Source organism: Muscardinus avellanarius (assembly GCF_963383645.1).
Source record: "Muscardinus avellanarius genome assembly, chromosome: 17".
NCBI lineage: Eukaryota > Metazoa > Chordata > Mammalia > Rodentia > Gliridae > Muscardinus > Muscardinus avellanarius.
In genome coordinates, this window is record NC_137803.1 from 52,248,737 (window position 1) to 52,271,822 (window position 23,086).

At 46.8% G+C, this 23,086-nt stretch overlaps 1 protein-coding gene across 1 annotated transcript in view; it reads left to right on the forward strand.

Moving 5' to 3' along the window:
• The window catches only part of TMEM241 (transmembrane protein 241), a gene marked incomplete at both ends in the record, with an annotated part of 136,169 nt that overhangs the window by 100,209 nt on the left and 12,874 nt on the right, over positions 1-23,086 (forward strand). Inside the window, one exon of the mRNA XM_080714795.1 lies at positions 21,857-21,921. Within this exon, the coding sequence (XP_080570921.1) occupies positions 21,857-21,921 (65 nt within the window). The remainder of the gene's footprint in view (positions 1-21,856; positions 21,922-23,086) is intronic.

Here is a 23,086-nt window from a genome sequence, read left to right on the forward strand (position 1 = left end):
AGCTGGCAGGTGACTCGAGGCCACGGGGAGGATGGCTGCTCCTGCGGTGGCCATGTGCCAGCCATGCGCCCGCGGTCTGCAGAGACCAGCTTGAGCGCTCCGTGGACGCGGCTTCTGGAGTGGAGGGCCGTGCCGCTTGTCCGGGGCTTGCTCAGAGCAGCCTGGGTACTTTGTCCTGAGCACGCTGCAGCCAGTGGCCAAGTGAAACGCAGCAGGGCCTCTAGGTGTGCTGGCCCCCAGCACCATGGGGGTGGTGACCCCATTAAGCATTGAGCAGATGCTGAAGGTGGAGGAGCCGAGTGACTCTGGGTGCTGGAGGGAATTCTGAAGTGCGCGCTTGTTGCCTTCGGAAGCTTTGCGTGTGCCTGGGCCGCAGGCCGTAACTGTTCTTTAGTGAGAGTAGCTGCAGATGGGCATCCTCTTTCTGATAGAGAAGGATGCTGGGTGGGCTCCTGGCTGCCCCGGGGCGTGGGGGGCGCACCGGCAGCCTGAGTTCTGGGATTGATACTGGGATTTGAACCTGGGAACATTTTACCTCCAAGCCACACCCCCAGCCCTACTTATTATTCTTTTTTATTTTGAAACAGGGTCTTACTAAGTTGCAGTGAACCTTCAATCTTCCTGTCTCACCTCCCAAGTGCTGAGGTTACCAGCGTGCACCACCACACTCAGCTTTTTTCCTCTCTTCTGTTTTTGGTACTGGGGATTGAATCCAGAGGTAGTCTGCCTCTAAACTATACTCCCAACCCTATTTTACTTTTTATTTTGAAACAGAGTCACACTAAGTTGCTGAGACTGGCCTCAATCCTCTGATCCTCCTGTCTGAGCCTCCCAAATACTGGGATTATCGGCATATTCCGGATCTAGCTAGCCTGAATTCCAGGGAAGGCCATGGTATAGAGTTCTCTACTTATAACTCTCGGGAAGTGGTGCACCTGGTACACTGGAGGGGACAGGACAGGACATGTCTTTACTCTGGGCCATTGCATCAGGTCTCTTCGCGGCAGTCAACAGATTTATAAGGGTAAATCTCTCCGCTTTTTTTGGAACGTAGCTTAATTGTCTTGGGAGGCAAACTCCTATTGCATGGCTTCTCCCCAGCACGGCGCCGCGCCCTAGGGCTACGTGTGCGGCTGATCACGTACTTCTCCTGCTTTGCTGCTCTGAAGGCACTGGTTCCACCCGTGAGTTCTCCCTCCCTGCCGCATGGAGACGTCCCTGGCATGGATTTCGTGTCATGGCCTCATCTCTGCCTCTTTTATTTTCTCTCTTCCTTCATGTTTCTCTCCTTCTAATTGATTCTTTCTATACCCATCTGTCTTTTTGAGCTTGTTGGAAAATTCCAACAAGAACCAATCCAATTGGTTCCAACCAATTGGTTCAAGAACCAATTGGTTCCAACGGGAACCAATCAGGGAGTGAATACAATACTCCCCGGCCGTCCGAAGAAAGAGAGTAAGCGAAAGAACAAATCGAGTGCCAAGAAATGCTTTCTAGACGGTTCCTTTTGTCTTGTTGGATGGTGTTCGGTCTTGGTATTGGGGATTAGATGCAGGGACACTTTTTTGTGTGGTACTGGGGTTCCTGGAAACCCTTCTACCTCTGGACTACACTCCCAGACCCATTTTTTTAAAAATTTTTATTTGGAAATAGGGTCTCTTAAGCCAGCGCAGCTGGCTTCGAACCTGCGCGATCCTCCTGTCTCTGCCTCCTAAGCATGGGGATTACAAGCGTGCGCCACCATGCCCGGCAGGGACATTTTACCACTGAGCCCACACCCCCAGCCCTTTTCATTTTGAAACAGGATTTACACTAAGTTGCTGAGGGCCTCACGATGTTGCTGAGGCTGGCCTCGAACTTGGCGATCTTCCTGTTTCAGTCTCCCAAGTACTGAGCTTTGAGGTGTGCACCACTACACCTGGCTGGTTCCTTTGTTTTATAGAGGAGAAACCTGAAATCCAGAGAGGGGGGTCATCCTGCCTGAGGTTACAGCAAGTCTGTGGCCTGGAGAAGGAATATTAGGGATGAACTGCTGGCCCACTGCTGTCGTAGGCCTGGGCACAAGGGCAGCTGTGCAGGACACTGTGAGAGGCGTCCACACCACACCCAGGTCCACACGCAGTGCATGTCCTCTGAGTAAAATATGGTTCTCCATGGGGCTTTTAATTTTATTTATTTATTTATTTATTTATTTATTTATTTATTTATTTATTTTGGTGGTACTGGGGTTCCTGGAAACCCTTCTACCTCTGGGCTACACTCCCAGACCTAGTTTCTATATTTTTATTTGGAAACAGGGTCTCTTAAGCCAGAGAGGCTGGCTTCGAACCTGCGTGATCCTCCTGTCTCCACCTCCCAAGCGCGGGGATTACAAGCATGTGCCACCGCGCCCGGTTTCCATGGGGCCTTTTAAATCACTTGCTAGTAGAAGAGCTTTCTAGCGGTTGACTTTCTTACCCATGGCTGCGGCACATCCCACACTTGACGTCTCAGGTGACAGCCAGGGCGTAGAGTGCTGGGCTTGTGCACGCTGCTCCCCCCATGTGGACCACCCGGCGTGCCAGGGAGCTCCTAATTGTTCTTGAGGCTTAGCACAGGCGTATGTGGGATGTGGGCTTTGTTCTCATGACATTCAGTGTGTCCAGATCTGAGGTCTTTCCGTGAGATATTAGGATGATTTCCTGTCTCGTTTCTAGAGCTCCTCATCCCGCCGTGAGGGTGCAGTCTTACCTTTACCTGTTGCTTCTCTAAGGCCTAGTGTGGTGCTCAGTGAACACAGTTTGATCTTAACTTCCTCCTAGCAAAAACTCAGAGCTCTCTTCCTATTTCACTTCTAATTGAGTGAAAGATCTACCAAAGCATTTAGCTATTTTTTCTCTTAACTTTCATGTTATAAACTGTCCACAAGAGCCAGGGAGCTTGTCTCAGTCTCCTTGACTGCCATATCAAAACATTATAGACGTGGTGGCTTCAGTGACAGAAAATTATTTTCTGACAGTTCTGGTGGAAAATGTCTAAGACCAGAGTGCCAACAGAGTGGATGTCTTGGGAGGGCTCTCTCGCATTGAGTTGCAGATGTCTGTCTCCACGCCAAGTGTCTACATAACCTTTTCTTTGTGCTCATGGGGTGGGTAGTGGAGGAGAGAGAGAATATGCGGACACAGCTAAGCATGAGCATTGCAAGAGCTCATGCCCCAGGCTTTTATTGTAGTAGTAGTAGTAGTAGTAGTAGTAGTAGTAGTAGTAGTTGTTATTGTTGTTGTTGTTGTTGTTGTTGGGGATCAAACCCAGAGTCTTGTGCATGCTAAGCCTCAACCTTGGTTTCTTTTCTTTCTTTTTTTTTCTTTCTTTCTTTCTTTTTTTTTTTTTATTACTGGGGTTGGAACCCAGACACATTCTACCTCCAAGTTACAGCCCCAGCCCTATTTTTTTTTTTTTTTTTGCAGTACTGGGGATGGCACCCAGGGGCATTCTACCTCCGAGCTATATCCCCCAGTCCTAATCTTTATTCTTTATTTTGAAAAAGGGTCTCACTAAGTTGCAGAGGAGCTCACTAAGTAGCTGAGGCTGCCCGTGAATCGTGATCCTCCTGTCTCAGCATCCCAAGTACTGGGATTACAAGCATGTACCACCACGGCCAGCTTCCCAGCCCTATTTTTTATTCTTTATTTTGAAACAGGGTCTCACTGAGTTGCAAAGGGCCTCACTAAGTAGCTGAGGCTATCCATGAACCACGATCCTCCTGTCTCAGCCTCCCAAATGCTGGGATTACAAGCATGTGCCACCACGCCTGGCTAGTATCATCATCATCTTCTTTTTAATCTTCTTCTTCTTCTTCTTCTTCTTCTTCTTCTTCTTCTTCTTCTTCTTCTTCTTCTTCTTCTTCTCCTCCTCCTCCTCCTCCTCCTCCTCCTCCTCCTCCTCTTCCTCCTCCTCCTCTTTCTCCTTCTCTTCTTCTTCTTCCTCCTCTTCCTCCCTCTTCCTCTTCCTCTTCTTTTTCTTTTGATGGTACTGGGAATTGACCCAGGGTGTTCTACCACTGAGCTACACCCCCAGCCCCACTTTGTTTTTTACAGAGCAGGTCTCACTAAGTTATCCTGCTCTGCTCTCATACCTTTGGTACTCCTGGTCTGGCCTCCCAAGTCCTGGGATTACAGGTGTGGTGTACAACACTTTGCCTGGCCTGGCCTCTTCTTCTAAGGTTGATACCCCATCTCAATGGTCCCACACTACCGATTACTCCTCCTCACTTCCAACTAAACATTGGGGTTTAGCTCTTCAGTATACAAGGTTCAGTTCACAGTATATGGATTCACCGGTGAGCCATTACTTTGCAACTTGGATGAGTCAGAACCAGAAGGTCTTTGTGGTCTATAGCAGTCCCTTCCACTGGTGACTGTGTCGTGTGCAAGCTGAGTGCATGTCTAAGGAGTTCTCAGTGTACCCTTATGTGGAAGGGTCTGACCAGGCTTGGAGCCAGGGTCCAGCCTGTGATAGCATGCAGAGGGCTCACTTCTCCCACAATGCTACTTCAGGATTCACTGGGTTATTGGGCTAAAGGAAGGAGGCAGATTAAAAGCAACAAAGGGATTTTACCAAATGGATACCATGTTTTCCACCTTTGAACATGGCAAGGAGGAAGAGCTGGCTCCGTGATCTTGATGTATATCTTTTGGCTTCTTGGATCTATTCTTTTACATCTTTTGTTGCAAAGTATAACAATAATGTGAATTGAAGTTATTGTTATCTCAAAAGGAGATGAAAAATCCTCATGACCTTGGTTAAGTATAATTATGGTGCTTATATTTAGCTCCTTTGAGCTCAAATTCACCTTCTTTCTAAAAATAGTCTGCAGAGATTAGATCTATGCTTTGATTGAACCAAAACAATTTAGAAAATAAAAACACTTAGCCACATGCCCTTCCTTTGCAGGAGCACAGAGTACTCCTGAGCTTGGTAAACCAATAGAACGCTTTGAATCCTCAGGACAGAAACTTAAGAAATAACTGGCAGAAATTCATCATTCTGCAAGTAAGTGTGACGGCGGATGAGTGCATTTTCTGAGTAAAACTAAACCAAGAAAGTGAAAAGTACTGGACTTAAGAGTCAGGACACTGCACCAGGCTGCCAGCAAGTTGAGTCTGAGGGAGAACTAGGATAGCCTCAAATTCTCCACTTGTCTTCTACAGCTGGACGTTCTAAAAGAGTACCCGGTGAGCTGGGGGTGGAGCCAGTGGTAGAGCTCTTGCTGAGGATGCACCAGGCCCTGGGTTCAGGCACTGCAAACAAACAAAAACTCAAATATAGGATATTGGCAATTCACTTGGAAAAAGAAGGAACAACACTTCATCAGTTTATTTAAGAAAATTGTAATAGCAAATAAAATAAGCCATCGATCTAGCTCTGCATTTCAGGATGAGCTGAAGTAGAACACTCAAAGAGAAAGGTAAAGAGGGAGCCTTCCAAAAGTACAGGTAACACCACTCAACAGACACGATAGCAATATGTCCTTCGAGAAACATGGGTACAGAAGAGAAACGAACACCCATCCCAGGGGAGAGCTACCATCTTCACACAACTGCACAAGAAAGACTGCAGGTCTGGGAGAAAAGGCCCACACGTTTCTGAAGGTCTGCTGATGGGGTTCAAGGTGTTAGGGGCTGTGGGTATATCTCAGTGGTGTGGCACTTGTCTGGTGTGTGCAAGGCTCTGGGTGTGATCCCCAGGTCTGAAAAAAAAAAGTTAAAGGTTTTGGTGCTTGAATTCTGCTACCTCCTCCTCCTCCTCCCTTCTTGGGAAATAGACCCAGAGAACATATGGACAAGAAATAGTAGGCAGGTGGGTAGCGGCACTGAGTTGGAAATAATCTCAGCCCCGGCTGGGAGATGCCAGACTCTCTGCTCCCCACAGGAAGCCAGGCTTCCTTCCCATCCTCCCCCTGCAGCCCCAACATGTGGAGACAGACGAGCGAGAGCTTTGTTGCATGAATTCAAGGGAAGAAAGAGACTACATGAAGTCCACAGACTAGTAGAATGAGCTCAGTAAACAAGCAAATGAGCAATCTTTCCAACTTGGAGTGAACGTGGAAGAGAATGAAAGGATAAAGTTTCCACCCCCACGGGCAGAGAAGGCGTTGTGAGTATAAGACACTGTCTCCAGGCTGCCGTAGCAGTTACCGCTGATCACACGTGTCTGGGAGAAGGAGCTGTTCCCTTGAGAAAGGCCTGTTGCCCCTGGGTGGTATATACAGAACCCTAGTCTATAATCTTTTAAAGTTAATTAAAAGTATTATGATGTTGATTGTCACTGATCAGAAAGACGTTCAGAGCAAATCAGACAAAGCCTTCCCATCGTGTCATCATGGCATTCCGTGGCTCTTCCTGGGGAAGCAGTGGTTGGCCAAGGCGGGGGAAAACCAGTGGCTTAGATCATCTCTCTGGGTCTGTTCTCACTTGTATATAATAAAAAGGAGCCTTCCACATCAGAACAGAATGTTGTACCTTGCTCGTAACAGGCCAACAATTCAACAGAAACAACTAAGAGAACAAATAAATTGCAAAAAGAAAAATTATATTTTTAAGGAAGTTGGAGAAAGTATTGAGAATGAAATTAAGTAAATTTCCAGAGAGGGAAGAACTCCTAGGCATACCGAGTAATGTAAACCATTTTATTTATGGTAGAGAGCAGGGGAAGGGGGGTGATATTTGCTGGTTCTGGGTGTGGACTGAGGATGTGGCTTGGCCCAAGAAGAGGAGATGTTCTCAGGGAAAGAAAAGCTAGTAGAGCTTTTGGCGGTGAAAAGCTCAGTGGGCTGGAAACAGGGCAAGCTCCAGAGGCAAGTCCAGTTTTCCCACGAGGAGTTCAGCGAGTTCTGGAGCAGTGGAGAGGTTGGAGGCCGATGTAGAAAGGCAGATGGAAAACTCTCAGAGTCTTGGGATGTTCAGGAGAAAAGTCCTGCTGGAAGGCGGAACCTGCAGCAAAGGCACAGCAGATCTTCCCCGAGGGACAGTTGCCAGGTTTTGAACCTGTGTAGGATGGAAGACTAAAACTTGAACTAAGGTCAAGAAAGGGAGGACCTTCGTGGACGAGGATACTGGGACCCATCAAACTCTTTGGACCCTCAAGCCTGGGAGGGCCACACCTGAGGGACTGGACATGGAGCCGAGGTGGCCGAGTCCCCGGAGCGGCAGCTCGCCCCCGTCCCCTATTGGAGGAGATGCTTCCTGGGGAAGGCGCCATCGGGAGCCTCCATGTTCTTTCACTCACAGTGTCCGGCACAGGATCAATAACATGGCCATGCCAAAAGGCGGGAAAATGTGTCTTGGAGTCAAGTGGGAAAAGTAACAGGATCAGAGCCACAGATGATCCACATGTGGGAATCAGCAATAACTATGAAATGGCTAGATAATATATTTTTAACATATACTTGTAGCCAGACGTGGTGGCGCATGCTTGTAATCCCAGCATTTGGAAGGCTGAGATGGGAGGATCACGGTTCGTGGACAGCCTCGTCTATTACTTAGGCCCTTTGCAACTCAGTGAGACCCTATTTCAAAATAAAGAATAAAAAATAGGGCTGGGAGTGTAGCTGGGAGGTAAAATGCCCCCTGGGTTCTATTCCCAGTATCGCAAGTATCGCAAAGAGAGAGAGAGAGAGAGAGAGAGAGAGAGAGAGAGAGAGAGAGAGAGAGAGAGAGAGAGAGAGATGCAGCACGCGCTGAGGGTATAGCTTGGAAGTAAAATGCCCCGGGTTCCATCCCCAGCACCACAGTGTAAGTACATACATACACTTGTATTGATGCATTGTAATTTTACGTTATAATGAGGCTCAGATGCTAGGAACAGAGGTGCACACAGCACTGGAGTATTTTCCTCCAGATCCCACCCTGTTCTCCCCTTCCCCATACATGTCATTGAGACTAGCGCTAATTTTGTGCTAATACACTGCATTATTTGAACTGTTTCTTTTAAGCTTCCTTCCACCTCCCTCCAGCCCCCCTCCATCTCTCCCCAGGAGTTTCTCCTCTTTTATCTAAAGTTCCCTTTGTTCCCAATTTCTCTCTAGCATTCACATATGAGAGAAACCAAATAAACCTTCACTTTCTGAAACTGGATAAATGTTCTCCAGCTCCATCCATCTCCCTTGCAAATGACGTATTTACTTTTTTGTGGTATTGAGAGTGGAACCCAGGGACTTTCTACCTCCGGGCTATACTCCCAGACCTATTTTAAATTTTATTTGGAAACAGGGTCTCACTAAGTTGCTGAGAGCCTCACTAAGTAGCTGAGGCTGGCTTCGAACCTGTATGATCCTCCTGTCTCAGCCTCCCAAGCGCGGGGATTACAAGCGTGCGCCACCACACCCGGCCTCAAATGACATAATTTTGTTCTCTTTATGGCTGAGTAAAATTTTATTTTGTGTGTATATGCTAGTTCCACAGTAAATTTCTCTAGATTGTCATGTAAACTGTTCCATAATTTGGCTATTGGAATTGTGCTTCAAAAACTATGGCTATGCACATATCACTAGATAATATGTTAAAGAAAATAGGGGAGAATATGGATAAATGATAAGAGAATTACAATGCAAAATTTGTAGCCGGGCGTGGTGGCGCACGCTTGTAATCCCCGCGCTTGGGAGGCGGAGACAGGAGGATCACGCAGGTTCGAAGCCAGCCGCGCGCGCTGGCTTAGGAGACCCTGTTTCCAAATTTTAAAAAATGTAAAAATAGGTCTGGGAGTGTAGCCCGGAGGTAGAAGGGCTTCCAGGAACCCCAGTACCACCACCAAAAAAAAAAAAAAAAAAAAAAAAAAAAATTGTAGGAAAAGTTACAGAACTGAAAAACATACATCTGAAATTAACTTATTGAAGAGGTCTAAGAGCAGACTGGACACCAAGTAGCGGAATTGGTAAACTCAAGGTCAATAGAAAATACTCAAAGTGAACCACAAAGAAGAAAAAAGGAGTGGGAAGGACGGAAGAGGGCACAGGGGCGGAGGGCCGGCGGCAGAGGCTGAGCAGGAGCAGTGTTTGAAGGGACAATGGCTGTGAGTTTGCCAAAACTGTTGAGAGACGTCTACCCACAGCTTCAGGAAGCCCACCAGCCCCAACCTAGCGTTCAAAGAGACTATTTAGGCATATCCTAGTTGAAACATCACATATCAAATATAAGAGAAAACCTTCAACTCAGTCAGAAAGAGACATTACTTTAAATTGAAGAACTGTAACACTGAATGCTGACTTTTTGGACTAAAATTATGAGCACCAGTAGGCAATAAAGTAACACCTTTAAAGTGCTACATAAAATAAGGAGAGAGATTGGATCCTATCCCCATCTCATTCCTCTATTCCTACTTTGTGTGTGTGTGTGTGTGTGTGTGTGTGTGTGTGTGTGTGGTACTGGGGTTCCTGGAAGCCCTTCTACCTCCGGGCTACACTCCCAGACCTATTTTATATTTTTATTTGGAAACAGGGTCTCTTAAGCCAGCGCGGCTGGCTTCGAACCTGCGCGATCCTCCTATCTCCGCCTCCCAAGCGCGGGGATTACAAGCGTGCGCCACCACGCCCGGCTTATTCCTACTTTAGAGAACTGGTCACCAACCTCTCCAAAACTACTATGAAGATATTTAGGTTTTCTAGACTCTTCCACTAAATGCATATGCGTATTAGATCTCCCCATCCTCAGATTTCTACTGAGTCACAAATCTCAGATTCATATCATAGCATGACGTTTGCCTCCTCCCTAAAACTGTGTTGGAGACTCATTCTAAATCAGGTGAAGTAGTGTCTATTCTGGATAGATAGAGGCCTAGAATAGAATACAAATATTTGAAGAGAGAATAAATAAATGGCTCTATTAAAAGGAAACCATGAAGCTGGGTGTGGTGGTGTGTGTCTGTAATTCCAGTACTTGGGAGGCTGAGACAGGAAGAGCACAGGTTGAAGCCAGCCTCAGCAACTTGGCGAGGTTCAACAACCTAGCAAGACCCTGTTTTCAAATAAAAGATAATTTTTAAAAATAGGGCTAGTGATCCGGGCATGGTGGTGCATGCTTGTCATCCCAGCATTCAGGAGGCTGAGACCGGAGGATCGCGGTTCGCGGACAGCCTCAGCTACTTTGTGAGGCCCTCTGCAACTCAGTGAGACCCTGTTTCAAAGTAAAGAATAAAAAATTGGGCAGGGGGTATATCTCAGAGGTCAAATGCCTCTGGGTTCCAGCCCCAGACCTGTAAAAAAAAAAAAAAAATAGGGCTAGGGTTGCCAGGTGTGGTGGCACACGCTCATAATCCTTGCGCTTGGGAGGCGGAGACAGGAGGATCCCGCAGGTTTGAAGCCAGCCGCGCTGACTTAAGAGACCCTGTTTCCAAATAAAATATAAAATAGGTCTGGGGGTATAGCCCAGAGGTAGAAGGGTTCCATCCCCAGTACCACCAAAAAAAATAAAAATAGGGCTAGGGTCTAGCTTGGAGGTAGAATACCTCTGGGTTTAATCCCCAGACACACACACACACACACACACACACACACACACACACACACACACCTTTTTACAACTATACGATACATGTCTAATGTTAAAATGTTGGATGAAATGATTTAGAATTCCTTATTACTTAAACTGTGTTTTGACACCAAAAAGCACAAGCAACAATACAAAAGTAGTTAAATTAAGATGGTGAGGTTGTGCCTCCCGTATTCATTTTCTGTTTTTAATTTCTCACAGTCTCAATACTTGGGAGGCTGAGAAAGGAGGATCACAGGTTCAAGGCCAGCCTCAGCAATTTAACAAGGGCCTCAGCAACTTAGACCCTATTTCAAAATTAGAAAAGTAAAATAAAGTGTCTCAGAGGTAGAATGCCCCTGGGTTTGGTCCCTAGTAAGTAACACACACACACACACACACACACACACACACACACACACACACAGAGAGAGACACAGTTAAATTAGACTGCATTAAAATTAAAAATTTTTGAGTTGCAAGGGACACTCTCAGATAAATTATATATCTAATATAGGACTTGCATATAGAATATGTAAAGAACTCTTACACCTCAATAATAAAGACAGATAATCTATTTTCTTAAAGTGGGCAAAAGATCTAAATAGAAAACTCTCCAAAGAAGATAAACAAGTGGCCAATAAGTTCATGAAATGGTGCTCAACCTCGAGTCATCAGGAAATTCAAGGCAAAACCACAAGACACCATATCGCCAGGATGAACATAATAAAAAGATAACAAGGATGTAAAGAAATCGGAACCCCTATACTGCCGGCGAGACTGTCAAATGGTGTAGTTAATTAAAACCACAGTGATGGGTGTATTCATTTCGAGTCATCCCCACATGCCATTTTGGCATGGGGCTGTATTTCTATTTTCTGTATTTCTATCTTTCTAATAAACTTCTTTAAATCTTCAAAAAACAAAACACAAAACACAAAACAAAACACAAAACCCACAGTGATGATGGGGGTTTAATGATGGTGTCTTGTTTGACTAGGGCCTGTTCCATCAATGTTATAAAGTGGTCCTGTGAGCTTTGGCACTTTGGGGATACTTTTACTCAAACTAGTAATGTATCAGTAATCAGGGATTCAGCCCTATTTTGTATGAGAATTAAAAGGAGATCTTCAAACAATGCCAATATCTGAACCTCTAAGAAATTTCTGTTTGAGTAACATGGAGCAGGATATTAGTGGGGTTTGTTTCTGTTTTTGTTGCTAACTTTTCACAAGATGCTGGATGGGCAATCAAAGCCGAGACCTCCTGAGTTACGCCGACATCTCCAGGGGTACCCAAAGCCACCATGGAGGGCCAACATGGAGAGAAGAGGAGGCCCAGGACTCGAGAGGCCCAGCTCTCCTCTTGTTGTGGCTTGTGCTTTGAGCAAGGTGTCTGCGCACTGCGAACTTGGGCTTTTAATCTGTAAAACTGGGCTAAGCCCCCTCCTGTGCAGGGAGGTCGTGGGGACCTCATGAGATCACACGTGTGGCCCCGCACAGCTGGTGTCGGGGACATTTTATGTCCTCTTTCCGTTTCGGTTACTTTCTTCCCTCGCCTTCCATGACCTAGATATTCATGTCACATTTAAAAAAATTTCTTCTCTTCTTGCTTCTCCCATAAAATGTAGGAGCTTGTTTAAAGTCTCATAAGAATTTTCTAGGTTTAAAATCTATCCTTCCTTCACACAAATCTAATCTCTTTTTGTCCCTCATCTGTGTTCTCAATGCCATTGTGCTAATAAATGTTGTTTTCCGGGTACCTGGCAAAATTGATGGTTCATATATTTTAATGAGGTGATGTCAAAGACTATTAATAGCCATTTCTGGAGGTTACTGTGAATTGTTGCTCATTAATAATTACACTGATCACGGTAATAAATCACAGGATGGGTAATAAGGGTTAATTGAATGTTCTAAAAATGCCAAATAGGGTTCTCCACCTTAGCTGGTAGACATGGAATAGTTCCTTAGATCCCAGGAGAAAAAGATTCTGCTTTCAGGTCAAATTTTACAATCAGTTTCCTCTGTCATCTAAAAGGAAGGCCAGGTTAGTGGCATTCATAGGAGACTTTGCTACACAGGACTGTCCGAGGCACACCTCCAGCTCTGTGGCCTGTGACAGAGCTGTAGCCAGCTGTCCCTGGAGCTGTGGCACAGAGCAGCTGGGGAGAGTAGGTCTCTCGCCTTGCGGCTGGCACTGGAGGCATGAGCAGAACTCCCCACGAGTGACATGCGTGCAGTCCTGGCCAGGGGTTCTACTCAGGTGCCGATCGGTGGGTCTGAGCTGGGGACTGAGCCTCTGCAGTTCCTGCGATCCCCAGGCGCTAATGCACCTTCTCTGTGGCCACACTTTGCATGGTACATAGACGACACTATTCCCATCCCTTCCTTGAGGGAAATGTTCCTTCCCATGTTTCAATCATGAAGTTCAGGATTGAGCTTCCGTGTCCTTCTGTGACTATGCCTACCAAGCCATGGTCATCCGCTCCAGGACCCAGTCAGAACCTGCCCTGGCACGTTTGGACGTGGAGTCCAGTGTCAACTACTCTTGGTGAGCTCTGTCTAGGTCATTGGTCAATGGTGAGGGACAGAGAGCGTGTCCCAGTGGTTCTCAAATTCTCAGTTCGAGTTGTCCTTTATAAATGAAAAGAAGTCGTAAACAGTGTCGTGACCTTCGGAGTTATGTTACCACTGGGTCACCACTGCCAGTCCCACATAGTTAGATAAAACCTATCGGACACGCATCACACACAGCTCCTGCTCTTAGCCCATGACTGTATGAAGCTGAATAGCACACACCCTGATGAGCGAGACCACACATTTCCCTGGAGTTTGTTTGGCATGTCTGACTCAGGTGTGTGGACAGGGTCCAGGTTCAGGAGCGATTTTCTAGGGATGGATTTTCACGTGGTGAGTAGGAATTGTGTGGGTGGTGAAATGATTCCAGGCAGGGAGAACTTGCTGGGCAAAAGCAAGATGATGCCATGAAACTGTTTGGAAAGTCTAGCTGGTTTAAGAGGGAGCTGCATGGCTCTAACCAGGTCTGAGGGAGCCGGCAATGGACAGCTTGGCATGTGTCACTTTTTTTTTTTTCTAAGAGTCCTATGCATGTACATCTGTGATCCCTATATTTGGGAACCTGAGACAGGAGGATTGTAAGTCTGAGGCCAGAGTGTAGTCAGTTAGCAAGACCTTCTTTCAAAATTAAAAAAAAAAAGAATAAAAAAGGGCCAGGGATGTAGCTCAGTGGTAGAACACCCCTGAATTCCATCCCCACTAACAACAACAATAGAGTCACATGGATTTAAATAACAACTAAATAGTGATACTGAACTGCTGATTGTTCTCAAATACCTTACTATCTGGCAGGTTCCCACTAACAACCCTTCCCCCCTTATTTCCCTTAAACAGAAATTTTGTCTTTGGATTGAAACAACTGTTTAAAAAACAAATCCGATCTGTTCTAAATACCAAAATCTGTTTAAATAACACAGGGGTTATGACATCCATTGACAAAGCCAGGAAGTTCAAAGCCCTGCATCAGGGGTGCTGGCTTCTGCTGCTGCTGGCATCGCAGCCTGAGGCAGGTCCTGGTGTTGTTATTCAGGTTTGAGTGCGCAAGGGAGACATTCCTCAGACAGCAAGACTTTCTTCTTTGGGAACAATCTGCATATTTTAAACTGTTTTTTAAAAAGCAAGAACAGTGATTGGTAGTTATGGCTTATTCTTGTGTCTTTTGAATGACAAGTTCTAAGAGTAACTTAAAGCCTTTTTTAGAAGTAGACGTGACCATTTTAAAAGCTTTTGAAAAATGTTTATGCTATCTAGGCATGGTGGTGTATTCCTGTAATCCCACCTACTCAGGAGGCTGAGGCAGGAGGATCACAAGTTCAAAGTCAGCTCCAACAACTTGTCTTAATTTTTTTTTTAAAGGGGCTGGAATGTAGCTTAGTGGTAGAGTAGCCCTGAGTTGGTTTCCTAGTACTGAGAAGGAAGGAAGGAAGGGAGGAAGAAAAGAAAGAAAGTTTATGCCTTCATTGACATTTTGGAGGGCAAAACTTAGTTTATTTTGAGAGGCTCTTTTGCCTTGGGCAGTATAATGGCACTGAAGGTAGTAGTGGGAGATATTGAAGGCTGTGAAGATCTTCCTGGTGCCCCTGGGTAAGCTCACTGCAGCAGGGGCCATAGCATCTGGGACATGCCTCTCAGCTGGGAACGTTGGGGGCTTCGTTTATCCCACCACCATGGAGTGAGGTGTACCAGTGCTTACTGTTGTTCAGATGAAAGGGTGGGCTGGTTCAGCTAGAGAGCAAGCTGTCGATCCGTGGCCTTGGGCATCACACCTGGGAGTACATGGCCTCAGCTCTCTTTTCTGCAGCCAGGACAAGTAGAGAGGGCAGATGGTTCAAATCTGGGAGACACGTTCACGGCAGCCATTCATGTGTAGGCTGGCTGGATGCACTGCGCGTAGTGTTTATTTGGGCGCAAGAGTCAACGTTAGCCCTGAAAGTAGCCGGAGGGACCCAGGGTCAGGAGTCAGGTGGGGTGCCCTTCTGGCAGGCCAGAAATCTCCCCTCCGTAGATCAGAGACCAGAGTGGAGTGCAGGCACTAAGAGGGGGCTCTGGTAGCTCTGAGGTCCAAGCAAAGGCAGGTCCCATCGTCTGGACCTTGGTCTGGGTGGCCTTGGTGGTTGGGATACAGTGAGAGGGGAGGGGAGGGTTGAGGGTCGAGGGCTCTTCCTCTTTCTTTCTTTCTTTCTTTTTTTTTTTTTTTTTTTTTGCAGTACTAGGGATAGAACCCAGGGGCATTTTATTTTCAAACAGGGTCTCACTAAGTTGCAGAGAGCCTCACTAAGTAGCTGGCTGGCGGTGAACCACGATCCTTCCATCTGGCCTCCCAAGTACTGGGATTACATGCTTGCACCATCAGGCCTGGCTGGTTGAGGGCCCTTTCTGTGGTCCCAGCCTCAGTGCTAATACCTGTGGGCTCTGATGTGCCCTGGAACTCCACATCAACAGTTCATCAGGGCTATGGTTTGAATGTCACCTCCAAACTGAAGTTGACATTTAATTGCTATTGTAACAGTAGTAAGAGGTGGGGCCTTTGAGAGGTGATTAGGTCTCCAGGGCTCTGCCATAAATGGATTAAAGCTGTTATCCTGGGAGTGGGCTAGTGCTCCCTGGAGTGGGTTTCCTATCCTAAGAGTGGATTCCTGATGAAGAGTTGAGTTCAGCCCAGTTTGCTCTGTCTTGCACGAGCTCCCTTGCTCTTCCGTCCTATTCTGACACAGCCTGAGGGCCCTGTCCAGATACAAGCATGGTACTCTTAGACTACTCATCTGCCAGAACCTTAGCCATCCACCTCTCTGTTCTTTATAAATTACCCAGTCGGTGCCATTCTGCAACAGCAGAAAATGGACAAAGACATTCTGGAAGCCCTTGGTATGAACAGATGTCAAAATCAGCGCCTTCCCGCGACCAGTTCTTAGCAGTGAAGGTGGTGGTGGCCGAGGAGCTGGGCAGGGAATAAAAGCTGGGATGTGTTCCGTGCCCGCATGCTCTTGGTAGAGTTGCTGCTTTGTGATTTGATGATCTCGTTTTCAAGGAGCTGGGAGTTAGGAAGTAAAGTTACACTTCTCACTCACAGAAGCACGCAGACACAGACACACAGGTCCAGGCATTTCTTCGTAAGCCCCCAGCATATTCCAGAACCACAAGACTTGTTCTACCTGACCCTGCTGTGTTTAAATGCTTGTTTTTTGCTTTACAAGAAGTTTTGTTTCTGGGCCAAGACGATTTGTTCCTACACATGGGCTTTCAAGCACACGAAGGGCCCTCCCTTAGCGTGGACTCTCCTGACCAGCAGGACAGAAGCCGGCGCATGCCACGTTTCCGTGCTCTCCAGAGATAAGCAGCGGCCCTATCTTTCCCAGCCTTTGTGATGCCTACTGAGCCAGGCAAGGCAGCACCGAGCTCCATGCTGGGATGGCTTTAGAGTCTTGGATTGAGTTCATAATCTGGAGAGGAGAGATAGACTTATAAACAGATTGGTGACCAAGAAAGGCACAATAGGCAGCTTGTGGGGCTATCTCAAGGGTAGGAACCAAGGTCTGGGGAGAGAACAGGTCAAGCAATAAGGGCATTTGTGGGAGGTTCCTATATTAGTCTGCTTTGTGTTACTATAACAAAATGCCTGAGGCAGGTTCACTTTATAAAAAGAAGAAATATATCTAATTCACAGCTTTGGAAGCTCAAGGGCATGGCACTGGCACCAGCTCTGTCATGGTGCTGGCCTTCTTGTTCACAGTCCCAAGGTGGCACAGGGCATCTCCGGCCAAGAGACAGGGAATGAACATGTCTGTGTCTTCCTCTTCTCATAAAGCCATCAAGATTCACGCAGGAGGCTCCTTCCTAATGACCTTCTGTAATGCTAATCTATCCCCAAAGCCCCCACCTAGTGACACCAAGAACTTGGGTTAAGTCTCCATTCTCAGTACTGTTAATGTATGGCCTTGGGGCTGAACTCCTGCTGAGCAACACGAGGGCCACATGCAAACCATAGCAGTTCCTTGAAGGTGTCATTTTAGACGAGTCTCTCTGGAGGCCTTGAAGATTTAGTCAGGCAAAGTTGGGGGAAAGGGCAAGAATTAAGAATTTAGGTAGATAAAAAGAGAAATGTGTGTGTGTGTGTGTGTGTGTGTGTGTGTGTGTGTGTGTGTGTGTGTATGTGTTAGCGCACACTTTTAATCCCAGTACCTGGGAGGTGTGACAGGAGGATCTGAGTTCATGGCCAGCCTCAGCCACTTAGTGAGGCCTCCTGCAACTCTGTGAGACCCTCTTTCAAAATAAAGAATAAAAAATAGGGCTGGGGGTGTAGTTTGGAGATAGAATGCCCCTGGGTTCAGTCTTCAGCACCACAAAAAAAAAAACAAACAAACATAGGATTTAATCATATAAACCACTGATAAGTAATGCTACTGAATGGCACTTCAGTAGGTTCATATTGTTGGGCAAACACCATCATCCATCTGCACAAATCGTCTTCCTCCCAGACTGAAATTCTGTGCCCATTAAACAGTAACTTCCCTTTCTCTGTTCCTCCAGGCCCTGTACTCACCATTCTCCTTTCTGAGTTCAGTGACTTCCTTTTTAATGCTGAATAATATTCCATCAATGTATGAACTATATTTTGTCTATTCTTTCATCACTCAGTAGGTACTTGGGTTGCTTCCAGCTCTGACTGCCATTCATGATGGTGCTATGAACGTGGATATGCAAATATCTCTTTGAATCTCTGTTTCTGGTATGAGAGAGAGAGAGAGAGAGAGAGAGAGAGAGAGAGAGAGAGAGAGAGAGAGAGTGTGAGTGTGTGTGGGTGTCTGGGTGGTGTCTGGGTGGGTGTCTGGGTGTCTGTGTGTGTCTGTGTATACTCAGAATAAACCTAGGGACATTCTACCTCTGAGCTATACCCCGAGCCCTTTTTTAGTTTTTGTTTTGAAATGGGCTCGCTGGGTTGCTGAGTCTCGCTACATTGCTGCGGCTGTCCTCGAACCTGCGATCCTGCTGTTTCGGTCTCCCAAATACTGGGATTACAATTGCACACCACCGTGCCTGGCTCCAGTGGTTTTTAAAGTGTACAGGGCTTGCATGGCTCTTTCCTACACTCCTGACTGTGAGAGAAGGTCGGTCCAGGAGTCAGGAACGTCCTACTGCTCCCTGCCTCAAACCAGCAGGGTCCCTGGAGCAAGTCACACACCATCTGTGGTCACAGGGCCCCCTACCTGTGAGCTAAGGGTTCCCCTTCCACCTGTAGGTGCCCCTAGTTGACTGTGTGGACTTCTGTACCTAGACCTGGAGCACTCAGCCTCCCCAGAGAATTAGGAATAGGGTGGACCATCATGGCAAGACCAGATTTCACGTTGGCACTTTGGAATGTTCTTGAGCAGCCCTGAAGACCCCGGTGTACAAAAATCTGCCACTTTGCTGAGACGGGAAGTTAAGCCTCACACACACTGAGTTTGATGTATATGGGAGCAGTTCACCTGGTGGGTGAGCTGGGCTGGCTGGCTGCCCAGCGTCTGCCTCCCAGAGAGACGTCGCCGCCGCTACTTGTTCTTAAACCTTTGGTGAGTGTGAGTGAGTGAGTGAGAGAGAGAGAGAGAGAGAGAGAGAGAGAGAGAGAGAGAGAGAGAGAGAGACTCTCCAAAAGAAAGCTGACTGCGGAGCCAGTGATAGGAGAGAAAAGGGAAGAAGCCTAAGAAACTTATGTTTCTTACCAAAAGGATGGAAAAAAAAAAAATGGCCCCTTCACAGTCACTCTGCTGGCAAACAACTTCACTCAACATTTGAGACAGAAATAAGACATGCCTGTTTGTAAACTTTCCACTCTGCAGCAAACTTGTTCATTGAGAGAGAACTTTCGAGAAGTTTTAAAAACTGGCCTGGGAGAAAGGCAGGAGGCTGTACAAACATTTCCAGGAAGGAGCAGGGGGAGAAAAGTACCAGTGTGGTTTAAGCCAAACCAGTCTTATTTGCAAGTAAGAGCTGGTTTGAAGATTTTGAGATGTGTTTTTTTTGGCAAAGGTCGCAGTTAATAGGAAGAAGCAGGCCAGCGCTCTGTCTCGGGCAGGCGGGATTGATCCTAAGTAGGAGGAATCCTAAGCCGAAAAAGCTCGCGAGGGACAGAGGCACAAGCCCCAGGCTGTGTGTGTGGCAGAACAAGGGGGGTGCCTCTTCCTGGGTGAAAGAGGCAATCAGAGAGAGAAGCTAGAAAGAAGGCCTCAAGCTGCTGATAAAAAGGGGTGAAGGGGATGAAGATAGCGAGGAGGAAGCGACGAGGCAAGTTGGGTCCTTCACAGATGGAGTGACTCTTCTGTTCGGCCACGCTGCCCATGCAGCCCACGTCCACCAGCCTTTTATATCGGTTCTAAGAGATACATCTGCGCTGGCACTGTCCCAGGAAGCGTGCAAGAAGGTGCAAGAGAAAAGAGGGATTAATGAGAATTAACTTTGGTCAACTAAGGAAGGAAAAACAAAGGAAGGGAAAAGTGTCATTAAAAATAAAAATGAGCCAGGTGTGGTGACGCACACTTGTAATCCCCACGCTTGGGAGGCGGAGACAGGAGGATCGCACAGGTTCTAAGCCAGCCTCAGCTCCTTAGTGAGACTCTGTTTCCAAATAAAATATAAAATAGGTCTGAGAGTGTAGCCCAGAGGTAGAAAGCCCCTGGGTTCTATCCCCAGTACCACCCAAAATAATAAATAAATAAATAAATAAGCCGGGAATGGCAGCACACGCTTGTAATCCCAGCATTTGGGAGGCTGAGACGGGAGGATCATGTTTCTCAGACAGCCTCAGCTACTACTTAGTGAGGCCCTTTGGAATTCAGTGAGACCCTGTTTCAAAATAAAGAATAAAAAATAGGGCTGGGAGTATAGCTCAGAGGTAGAATGCCCTGGGTTCCATCCCTAGTACCACAAAAATTTTTTAAATAAACAAACAAACAAACAAACAAACAATAATGACGGGAAGCCGAGACAGAAGGATCACAGGTTCCAGGACAGCCTTAGCAAGTAGTGAGATTCATCAACCTAGTGAGACCCTGTTTCAAAAATAAAAATAAAATAGGCTGAGGGTGTAGCTTAGAGATAGAATGTCCCTGGGTTCTAACCCCAGTTCTGCAAAATAAATTAGTAAATGGAACATCATAAAACTGGAAGATACGATATTATACAATGTTTCTCCAAATGGCTAAGTGTGAATGATTTGGAAAACCCAGATGGAATACATTTTTGGAGAAAGTGCAAAGGGAGAACTTGTAAAATGTAGAATAAGAAGACTTGGCAGTGCCGATGGCTCCTGAAGGCCACCATGGTTACAAGCTCCGCGTCCAGGGGTCTTTGGGCCAGGGTTGTCTTTCCTGGTCAAGGACGGCTTTATCCTTCACTGGAGAATTATCAGGGAAGCGGATGGACTTGCTCGTGTGACTGGCATGGCCTTGTTTCCAAAACCAGGCAACTGTGTTGCAGGGAACTGTGATTTAGTGTTTCTTCATTTATGACTGTAGGTACAGAGTCCTAAGTCAAACGCTAAATTTAAAAAGAAGAAAGAATGCTGAAAGACATGATGAACACGATATAAAAAAGCAAACAACCCACCACTCAGCCCCTGCTTCAAGAAATCATTCCTTTCCCCCTTGAGTTGCACCTAGCAGTAGTCTCTCTGGCCTGTTTTCTACTTCATTGCCTAAGAAGAGGATGCAGAGGTCTCTTTTTGCAATCAAGGTTTTTGCTACAAATAAAGAGGCAAACGAAGTTTGCAAAAGACTCAGAAGTGAGGTAAACGGGCAAGTCACAAAGTTCACTCTCAGAGTTTATGTACTAACGGGTCTGGGTTCTAGTTCCAGGCTTCTTTCTGAGATGGCAAAGGAAAGACAGCAAGTGAGAGAGGACAGGGTCCCTCAGACCTGCTCCTTGTCCCCAGCCAGGAGACCCCGAGAGCCCACAGGACAGCGCCTCCAGTCCTGCAGGGAGGGCAGTGACAGTTCCACGGTCCCAACACAGTGGGCTTCCGCTTCCTCTCCCAGCCAGAGTGTTACCTTCCTCATGGAACCTGTTTTGACCTGCGGGATTCAGAATTCTGGAAACAAGAAACAGCTTGTCTCAAGCAGATGTTCCAAGAATGGACAAAGTGGGACACTGGCTCACACACTCTGTGCCAGCTGGTTACAGGCACCGCTGGAGTCTGGGTCCCATCACCACCATTCCTGAGGGACTCTTCTGGAACCGCTGGCTCTGAGAGATGTATGAGGAACCTCTTCTCTCTCCTTTAGCTTCTGCTATTTCAAATAATTCATGATTTAACTATTCTCTTCCCTGGGAAGCACCTGGCCTCTTAGAATATAAGGGCCAGAAAGATGGGGCCACAAGGACAGGTGGCAGAGATGAGGCTGTAGACAAGATGGGTGGGCAGATACGTTTTTGTCTGGGAGGCAAGTTAGCGAAGATGATTCCTCACCATGAAACAAGATGGAAATGAGTGCTGTTAATAGAATTTTTCCCCAAGAAAGATGAGGAGGCGTTGGCTGTGTGCCTCCTCTTTTGCAAAGTTTGGAAGTTCAATGATTCTTTGAAGAGTTCCACCTCCAAACAGACTAGGTGTCTTAGCATTTTTTACACTGAATGCTTTGCTCAGAAGCCATACTAAATGCAGAGGACTAGGAAGTGGGGGAAGAGAACACAAACCTGGCTGATGTCAGGAGTCCTGATGTCATTTAAGGTTGTAATAAATAGCTGTGGAAGCTCCCAGAGCCCTGTAGGTCTCATGGACCTTTGTTGAAATTATTTCTGCAGGTGATTACCGCTGGACTGTCAATCTTGCTCTTTGATGTGATGCTGACCAGTGCAGCTGTGGGATGGTGAGTCTTGTGCAGAAACGGAGAAGATGCAGATTCATTGCTTTTTTTTTTTAATCTTTTATTGATAAGTAAATTTGCATTCTGAAGAGCGCATTTATCACTCGTATACAACTCTTTCGTGCAATGGACGCCCTGATGAGTATCCAGCATCTGAATATGGCATATATACTACAGCCAGCACACAGCTCAGAACGTCACCGGCACACCAGCTGCCCTTCACTCAAGAGCAGCCACTGTGGGTGAGCTGCCGTTCTTCCCTTGGCGGCTGCGAGCCATTGGTTGTTCTTGAACCCGTTGTGCATAGAAAATCCACAGATCCCCAGGCCCTCGCGTGAAGTGGCCTCAGTACTTGCATGTAACCTGTGCACATCCTCCCACACACTCCCAATCATCCCTGGCTTACTCATAGTGCCTAATACAATGTAAACACTGTGCAGATGGTTGTTACGCTGTATTGCTCGTGAAATAATGACAAGAAAAACACTGTTCATCTAAAGTCCAGATAGTTTTTTCAAGCATTTTCTATCTGAGGTTAGTTGAACCTGTGGATGCACAACCTGCAGGTGCAGAATGTCAAATGTGTGTGTGTGTGTGTGTGTGTATGCATACGTGTGTGTGCACACATGCATGTACATGTGTGTGCACGCCCATGTGTCTGTGTACGCGTGTGCACACGTGTGTGTGTGCATGTCCATTGATTTCCGTTTGTTAGGGTCTAGTGGGCTAGGACTCTGTGGGGTGCTCAGGGCAGAGCCGGTGACCGAAGTCCTTAGGGATGGTTGAAACTGGATGCTGAGACGGAGCTGGAGGCCGTGTAGACGGTGAACGCGGAACGTGGCCGCATGCCGCTCAGGATACATTCACCTGCTGTCTGCAGGAGAACATGAGAAAGTAGATGTGGCCATTGTGACAGTGCCTTCAGGACACGTTCCCTGGCAAAGGCCACGTGGCTCTGGCCATAGTCCCCACTTCACTGATTCACAAAGGGCATTTGGTCCATGTTATGGGGTGGATCCGGAATGTCCCCCCAAAAGCTCGTGTTGAAAGCATGGTCCCCAGTGCATAAGGTTCTGAGGCAGGGCTTTGAGCAGTGACTAGATCGGGGACTCGGGCCTGGGTAGTGGATCATCCACTAGCCAAATGAACCAGCTGGAGGCGGGGCCTC